The 9874-nt window shown below is 36.9% G+C and overlaps 1 protein-coding gene across 1 annotated transcript; it reads left to right on the top strand.

Moving 5' to 3' along the window:
* Positions 1–236: 236 nt before the first annotated feature.
* On the top strand, positions 237–8757 carry LOC121413017 (the record flags this gene model as incomplete). Its single annotated transcript, XM_041605781.1, has 5 exons — positions 237–761; positions 1824–1969; positions 3797–4062; positions 4648–6245; positions 8689–8757. Coding segments are annotated over exons 1-5 (2604 nt in total), but the record flags the coding sequence as incomplete, so codon positions are not given.
* Between the last annotated feature and the right edge of the window lie 1117 nt (positions 8758–9874).

Below are 9874 nucleotides of genomic sequence, written 5' to 3'. Positions count from 1 at the left end.
GGCGTGTCAAGATTGGTACGTACATGCGCCGGAAGGAGAAAGTATATGACTTATACTACTATTTAAGGAGGTATGTTTATGGTCTTAAATTGATTGAAAAGGCGAAGAAAGTGGCTGAACACTTAAAAGCAAATGACGATAGCCATCGCCACCACTCATTTTCCAATGGCTCTTCAACTGATGAAAATAGCAAAATTGGTAATGCAACATGCCAAAAACCTCCGTCCTCTAACGATATGAAGCTGAACCCAGCCAAAACTAAATCGCCAAGTGACATCAATAGAAGCACAGTCAAATCATGTTCTGAGACCGGTTACTTTGGAGTCAATGGTTCTTCTTGTCATACGAAAAGCCCCGATCACATCGCTCAGGATGGCTCTAAGTGTGCTGGTGGCTGTACACTTGCAACACATCCAACAAGTTTAACCAAGAAGCAATCCACTCCTGTCCCTGATCCTTCTTACACCAAACCTACCAAGTCTTGTGACCTAGACGAGTTGGACCTGAGATACATAACCATTCGTCGCGTGTCACATCTCAACTCCAGCAATTTAACTCAAACAAGTAAACCTGACCAAACAGACGGCACATCAGAGTCATACTCACAGGTTGTCAGAACCTTCACTGGTGATCGAGATGACAGCACACGTTACGAGAAGAAGACACCAAACCCTTTACCGTCGGGGATAGATAGCCAATTATCGGCTAGTGCTAGGATGAATCTGTCACGCAGCATTGGACACAAATCGTCGTGTACCAGGGTAGGTCTAAGATCCTTTCTAGAACCATATCTTACTCAATTAGAATAATTAGCAACACAACGTTATCAGGATAATGCAAAACAGATAAACATTACATTCTTGTGAAAACAAATTATTCTGATTCCTATACAGCGCATCCCACAAAAACGAAACCTCTCCTCAGAGAAAGATATCGCAATCATGATAAGTTTTGGCCATAAAATTAGCATCATTTTTAAGACCAAAACCGAATAGTTGAAACAATGCGGAGTACGATAAGCGATATATTATGAGACATACCAAAAGCAACTTGCGCAGAAACTCGCAGAAACTGTACCAAGAGTACAAAATATGCTAAGGTCAGAGTGTCTTGAGCGAATTTCGACTCATTTTCCTGCGCAACTTGGTATTAAAATTGATATTTCATATTTACTCCCTACTCATATCATATTTGGTATCAAAAGGAAGAAAAAAGTTTGAATTTATAATGATAAGAGACCATAAATCGTTTTCTTATGTCGAAAAAGAAATAACCGACGATCTAGATTTCCTTTTAGAAGGACGCACTATTTACCTAACGAGATTTATCCAGCAATAATCTAAAAATGAGAGTCTTACCCGATTCTTATAGCTTAATGTTATAGGTCGGTCAATAATTGACGGTGCAAACCAGTTTTTGCTATTTGTATTAGTTGTGCCATTCCCCAGAATAAACTGTCATAAACATAATACAGTGTTGCTAGTAAGCGCCTAATTATCATTAAGAATAACTTCTAATAGTATCAGTGAATAATACAAAATAAGTTTACAAATTCGCTTTTTTGGACATGGCATTAACATAATATTCACTATAATTTAAGATATTATTTATAAATGGTTATTTGGGTACAGCCACTTAAGAAACCCCTAATGACTCGAATAAACTGTCCTTTCTAATGCCATGTAATGTTTTAATAGTTGATAACCATCAAAGTCGGAAAGATATGGAATTGATACAACTACATAATACAGTTTGCGAAGGAAATTGTATATAACTGTTTTCTCTCTGTTCCTCCTATCTTCTGCTCTCTTCATAATCAAAAGGTGGCAGGGTATCGTATAATACAAGTCGCTGAAGTCAGTGGACATGACATATCACCTTTATCCAATGGTGGTTGCTCTCCCGATATGGCGAACATGCTCCTACTGAGGTCTGGTGACGTGGAACCAAACCCGGGTCCAAATACCAAGTAAGCAGGTTGAATTATGGGGTCATTAATATGACAGTGACTTTCAATTGACTAATTTCAATCATTGGCGATAAGATTCGTGTATAGTGTACATGATATTCGACGGAATTCAAAGGGTGCGATTAATTACGAAAACACTTGTTAATGCTTGTTTTAGTCGTTATATTTATTTATATGATTATTTGTTTTTATCATTGAATGGTGAAACCTGATTCACAGTGGCGTAACTACGGGGGGGCATGGGGGGGCGCGTGTCCCCCCAATCGGCTGGCCAAAAAAAAAAACGGGGAAAAGGAGAAAAAGAGGGAAAAAAGAAGAGAAACGTAGTGGGGAAAAGAAGAAATTGCTGTTTATCACAGTGTTATATTATATTATATAACATAAGAAGCATTTTTTCACAACTTTATGAAACATTATATGCTTAATTGTCTTCATTGTTCCTGGTGCTCGCATAGACCTTTTAACGAGATATATAAACCTGCTGTACTAAAGCCTCCCGTTTTCAAATCAATATACAACAAAATAATATATTTCCTCGCAATTAGAGTTATTATTGTTTTAAGTAGTGATATATTCTTATTTTTCATGACTACTGAAAGTTATTGCCCTATTTTAAGGTCTTAATATAAAACATTTCCTGTCCGTGCTAACGTTTGCATTAGTGGATTGGTGAGATTTTTGCTCTTCATTAACTCCTAAAATCAGTCCTTAAAATGTAAATTTTTCTGATCTGAATATCAAAAAATTTTAACTCGCGCTTCGCGCTCGCATAATTTGGTTAGTGAAATACGTGGGGTCTTAGTGAATTCCTACAAACAAGCCTTGGAATGCCCCTCTTCATGTCTGAATTTCCTAGATTTTCAGCTCGCGCTTCGCGCTCGCAGTATTTCATTAGTGAGATGCGTATAATAATCATGATTACAATGACTTCAAAAAGTGCTCCATGTGTTTAGATGTAATTCTAACAAAATCAGCAAGCGCTTGGCACTCGCATTAGATGACTATGGTAAGATATGTATACTCTGACTTAATGGATTCGTAACTATAGTCCTTAAAATATCCATGTTTGTGGTCAATATATACCCAAAAAATTCAGCTCGCGCTTCGCGCTCGCATCATTTGGTTAGTCAAATACGTAGGGTCTTAGAGAATTCCTACAAACAACCCTTAGAATGCCCCTCTTCAGGTCTATATTTCCTAAATTTTCAGCTCGCGCTTTTGCGCTTGCAGTATTTGATTAGTAAGATGCGTATGATAATCATGATTACATGACTACAAAAGGTGCTTCATGACTGTGTTTAGATGTAATTCTAACAAAATCAGCAAAGGATGGCAATAGCATTAGATGACTATGGTGAGATATTTATACTCTTAATGGATTCTAAAATATAATCCTTAAAATTTCCTTGTTTAGGGTCAATATATACAAAAAAAAGTATCATGATTACAAAACAATTCGCTTATAATGTCAATTTTTAGCCGTCAATATCAAAAATTTTCAGCTCGCGCTTCGCGCTCGCATTATTTAATCAGTGAGATACATATCCGTTTGATGGCACTGCATGTCCTTAAAATATCTCTATTAGGTCAGTATACCTGACAACTGAGCGCGCTTCGCGCGCTCCCTAAGTGACCCGATTTTTTTGCTGGTGCCCCCCAATGCCGCGACCCACGGTACGCCACTGCTGATTCATGTATGGAATGCTCCTTTTTTATTCTTCAGGTTAAGGATATTTCCCCAAAACACAGTGATCAAATAGAAGAGCAACGTTGGAACATCTTTGTGATTCATTATGTGTTTATCCGATGTCTTTCTATACAAATTAGGCTTGGGGATCTAAGTGAGCATGAATTGTATCTCCTTGCTGACGGTATGGATCCATCAGACCTTAGGAAGGTCGGACTAGCTCTAGAATTCACTGAAGCTCAAATAAGTCGATTCAAGGAAGACAACATTGGAAACATAATGCTAGCTACCTACAAGATGCTTTGCGAATGGCTCAAAACAGTTCGGCATGAAGAAGCGAGGGAAATACTGTCCAACAAGTTACAAGACATACATCTGGTACAGCTGGCAAACAGTGTTCTAAAAGGTGATTAGGACTACCAGTACTATACAACCCCCTACACTACGGCCATGTATTGAATTTATAATAATGATAATCTGATGAAGATCTTGATGATAAGAATGAGAGTTTGACGATGAGTTATCATGATGATGAAAATCATAATGGTAATAATAATGATGATATAGATAATGATGAAATTAACATTTAGAATAAGTAGTAAAAGTAATATGCAAATGGCTATCTGATAGTTAATGACAATTACATATATACATGTATATATATATATATATATATATATATATATATATATATATATATATATATATATATATATATATATATATATATAATATATATATATATATATATATATATATATACATATTTATATATGTATATGCATACATATATGAAAAACAGTAATCAAAATAATGATCACAAGAGACTAAAGTTATTTTTTCTTACTAATATTGCATTATTGTATTTCCCAAATATTCCCCCCTAAATATATCATACAAAAAGTTCATTAAGTAAAACACATCACCACTCATATTCTTTCGAATTGCATTCTTCTATGAATTTACACAATTTTTTTCTCTCTTGTGACAGGCCAGACCGGTGATCACATACCGTCACTGACAGAAGAGGAAATCCAACGGGTCATCAAAGAGGTCAAAGAATATTCTGCCCTTCATCACTGTCAGATTCCAGCAGATCCACTGAACAGCAGTCTTCTATTTCAATTAGACCAGATCTTCACCAATTTAACGTTGATAGAAGAAGGCCGTGGAACAACCCTAAAGGCACCGCTACTCTACGCAGACCTACTCAAGACTAAAGTCAACGGAGTCCTTCCTAAACGTTTGTTGGTTGAAGGTGAAGGTGGTGTGGGGAAGACAACTCTTTGTGCAAAGATTGTTTGGGACTGGATTCATGGAGCTGGCTACCAAGATTTCAAACTGGTTCTTCTCGTCCTTCTACGTGATTTAGAGGGTAAGACTCTTGGAGAGATACTAAAGTCTTACCTCCCAGACGACAATATGGTTACAGCTATGCAGCTAAACAAATATGTCTTCTCACATCAGAAAGACGTCTTTCTTGTTCTGGACGGCCTAGACGAGTTAGCTGGTGATCTAAATAACCCTCACCAGATCGCCTTGATCATCATAAATCGGCTGTTTAAGTCAGGGAGAGTGCTAATCACATCTAGAAGATGGCGATCAGATGAGGTACGGATAAATTTGGATCTTAGAAAGGTGTATGCTTTCATTGCGGTCGAAGGCTTTTCTGCTAACAATCTTTCTTCCTACATCACTAAGTTCTTTCATCCAGACACAGCTTCAGCTGAGCAATTGAACCAATTCATATCAACCAACGATGTAATCAGAGAAAATATGGCCCCGTTTCCAATATACACAGCAATGCTGTGCGTCATGTGGAAAGACTTTGATGGTGAACGCCGTGTTGCAATGTCCAAACTGCAAACATTTTCCCAACTGTTTGATGAGATGATCCACTTCTTAATAGATCATTATCTTTCCAAGCTCCATATGTCTGCAAGTGATAATGGTGGAGAAGTGGATCGAGAACGGAAGATGATCCTATGTCATCTATCCAATATTGGTTGCCTTGCCTGGCAGGGGCTCAATCAGAGGAGGCTAGTATTCACTGAAGAGGAATTCCAGACCTGGCCGGGTTCTGTGGATACAGGTTGCCAAGTCGGAGTACTCACTAAACAAAGGCAAACCCTTTCACGGAGAGAGAGAAGACATCATTCTCATTCTTCAGTCTCATCTGTCCAGTTCCCTCATAAACTGTTTCAGGAGTATCTAGCAGGAATGTATCTGACATCTCTTCACAACTCAAACAGAAGCGAGTACAACAGGTTGATGAAGGACATAATCGGAAATGCAAGCGAATTCCGGGAGCTTCTGTACTTCACCTCGGCCCAGAAGAAGGAGGTCGGATTGGATATCGTGTCTCATCTCACAGCAGCATCAAGAGGTACTTCAACGTGGCAAATGGGATATGGGCGAATCGATGATGACTTCATTGCTGATGTAGCATATGAGAGTCAAGACCAAACAGTGGCTAAAGCTGTGGCAGATCATCTATCGACTTCATCCAGCAAGGCACTTGTGATCGGGGAGAAGATACCGGCGCACACAGTAGCGGGTCATATCTTCATCATGAATCATCATAAAGTGGTAAGTAAATTTTCAAAAGCAATTCATACAGGAACAGCAACAGTCAATATTATTTTAAAGAAATTCACTCTGACAAAAATTTGTTTAAAAATTGCAGATAAGAAGAAATAGTAAAACATATTAAGCGTGGGCTATGCATGGGTCAAACATCGTATTTTTGTCATTTCGATACGACAATAGTTTTTTTTAAATTCATTTTACTGTATTTCAACATAAAATGGCAATATCAATATTTTTGGTCTCGCGTCCGAGAAATAAGTGTGCCGGGCCTAAATTAAAAATGGCTGGCCACAACTTCTTTATTTCTCTGCTTTCGCTGTCTATTTATATTATTTTGGGGTATAGTAAGGCAATTTGCTTTTCCAAACTATTTTGTAGAGTTAAAAAGTGATTTTACCGAAATTTTACATTTCTTAACCTTTTTAAAGCTAAAAAAGTAGGTTTAATCGTATTTTGATTAATTGGATAGTGGATATATATATATATACACATGTATATAGCTTAAATCAAGGTTCCCCAGACCTATCTACCCTTAGGAAAAATTGGTGATGCCGAAAAAATGTCTCCGCCGGGAATCGAACCCGGGCCCCCAGCTTTGAACGCCGGTGCCTTAACCACTAGACCACATAGACGGGATAGTGACTAGGGTGAACCCAATCCGATTGACCGTCAATGGGATTGTTATGATTGCCTTCCAGCTGATTTACACGATGTTACCCGATGCAACATCAATTGCACATAAAACATCACATGCATATCATATGTACATCACATTTTTCGTCCATTTATCTTCATTTGGATAAAAAAAATGGTTGTGGTGTCTCACCCTATGTTAACGGGGTCAGGCTATCTGCTTATGCATACCAGAATGTCTAAATTCCATTGCGTGGGATTGACTATTATCCAATACAATTCATGTCAATTGTTTTCATTGTCCACTTTCCATTTTTCATATTTATAATTGACATAGGAACATATAATCACATTTGAAGTATACACCAAAAACATATTCCAGTGGATTATCAAAATGAGAAATAAACTGAAAGGGAGGGAGGACCATCTAAAAAGCACCATGTATAGTCCCCCCTGAAATTGTTATTTCTTGTATGTATAGCATGTTTAAAAAATGCATACAGTTATGCAATGGGTACATTTTAATACAGATCATTGGTGTGAAAAAAATCAATATATGTATTAAAAATCATATTGTACGCTATTAAGCAAAGGCTTCCTAATCATACTCTACGCTATTTAGTAAAGGCTTCCTAATTAGCGCAGTAATTTATAATTACATGTAGGTAATTAAATAATTGAGTTATAATTCAGGAGAAATAATTTCATTTTTGAAGATGTGAATATTTTTTTATATATCATTTCTAAAAAAACAAACGTCGTTTGAGCGATTGATGTCCCATTCAGTGGTAAATGAAAAGGGTTTGCTTGGCGAGTGAAGTGACTATGAATCGAACTATATTAAAAAAGAACATATCAGTTAGAGGCAATGGCAATTGTTTAGTGTTAAGCTTGAACATATGCTTTCCAAGTTGAAAAGTATACATTTCTTTTAATTTCAGAATTTTATTTTCAAGAATAGATTACGTGTATGTGTTATACGATTTATTTTTTTTTTTATTTTATCTCATTTATTTATTTTGATTTACTTATCTATTTATTTTTTAATATTATTATTATTATTTTTTTTGGGGGGGAGGGGCGATATATATAATCCATTAATTAGCAAACTTGCTGCATTATCCCAAGCTATAATTCCGTAATTTAGGTAAGGAATGATTAATGCAGAATCCACGGATAACATAATAGTGTTTGGTAGCAAGTGTTTAATTTATCAAGGATGCCAGTTTTCCGATCAATGATTTTGCAGACATTGTCGACTGTGCGGTTTCCAAGATAGTTGTTCATCTATGACTAGCCCTAAGAATCGAGTTGATAGGACCCTCTAGATGACAGTACCATAAAAAATTACGTCATTTGGTAAAGTTTCAAAGACTGATATTTAGCTATCTCCGCCATCCCCCCGAATCTTCAATATTTGAGGCATTGCTTAATAATGCTAAATCGGCTTCCGTGTAGAGAAGTCCCATGCTCCAGAGACTGTGACAGGCACATTCTGTTGCTCAATTGTTTTCTGAATGTCATCAGTGCCAGGTGGTCTGTGTCAAATTTCCAATATTTCCATATTCAGTACCCACATGCACCAGATGATCAACCCGAAATGTTTCATCTCTATTATGATCAAGGTAAAGCCCAATGTACATGTACCATCTTTTGGACAATTACTCCACACCATAATTTAACAAGATACACGTAAATAATGAATTGAACTATCGAGTAAAATCGATCTTTGATTATCTCCCCCACATACAATGGCGTTATCTTTTCTCATAAATGATGTGCATACTTGGAAAATCTTGTCATTAAAAAGGCATGTGGAAAGACTGCTTCAGAGGACCTGGCTGACTTCATGTGCTCCTCATCCACTCTGAGATCAGCACGGATCGCTATCTCTTCGGGCCAAGGAGAGGATATGAATGATAATTTCTCCGCGATGCTTGCTCATAACGCCACTCATTCGAAAGTACGTATTAAAATTATTATTATTTGTTCATTTTTTATACTTATTTATTCAAAATTATTGTTATGATCTTTTTTAATGGGGGAAGGGGGGGGGGGGGTCGTTTCACCTATCAAATGACGTGTTGGCAGTTTACAGTTAATTTCAATAGATTATCATAATGTGTATAATCGTTGTAAAAATAATCATACATAATTATCATGTCAGCTTATCGGGAATGTTTTGTAATAACCTCTACATCTATCTCCAGGAAATAAGAGCACTTTATAAGAGTAAACATGGTAAATCTGTTTTCTAAAGGTTAATTTGTTTAAACTGTGGCTGCTTTAAACACAATATTTACTGGTAATTAGTGGTGTATTTTCCTTTAATATCCGTGAGCGATTAGAAATAAAATGGAAATGTGAAATACTTATTTTATCGATGATTTTCAGAAAATATATCATTCTGTTTAAATTTTCAGGTTCCTTCCTATGCCTTTCTTTTTCATCTTGGCCAAAATCGTTCTTATACAATGAAACATTAAAATTTGAAACAAATATTTTACAGACTCTTCAAATCTTTCCCTTTTTTATACACACTGTAGTACCGGTTTATTTATGTTGATTTAGCGTTCGGTTGGACGTATGTATAGGTTATAGAGGGCTGTTTCCCGTCATTTCAACACCCCCCCCCTAAAAAAGGAACCTGACCAAGAAAGTAAGCTCCGATTCCGATGTCGCTTAGTATGTGTGTGGTGTCGGATTCAATTTTACCTGTGCCAAGTGATGATGGGGCACATGCATGCTAATGACCTCATTTGCATATTTCTTTGGTTTGGCTCATAAGAACAAAGGACTGGTGAACTTCAATTAGTCCAATTTCCATGCCGTTTATTGTTTTAGCACGTGGGTGCGTCTTGGTCTAGTGGTTCGGACTCTCGTCTTTCAAACAACGGGTCATGGGTTCGAATCCTAGACGTGGCGTGTTTTTCCGTCAGCAAGAAATTTATCCATACTGTGCTGCACTCAACCCAGGTGAATGGTACTCGGTAGGA

The sequence above is a fragment of the Lytechinus variegatus genome, chromosome 4 (assembly GCF_018143015.1).
Source record: "Lytechinus variegatus isolate NC3 chromosome 4, Lvar_3.0, whole genome shotgun sequence".
NCBI lineage: Eukaryota > Metazoa > Echinodermata > Echinoidea > Temnopleuroida > Toxopneustidae > Lytechinus > Lytechinus variegatus.
Note: the sequence above shows the minus strand (reverse complement) of the source record. Positions and strands in the feature narration are given on the sequence as shown.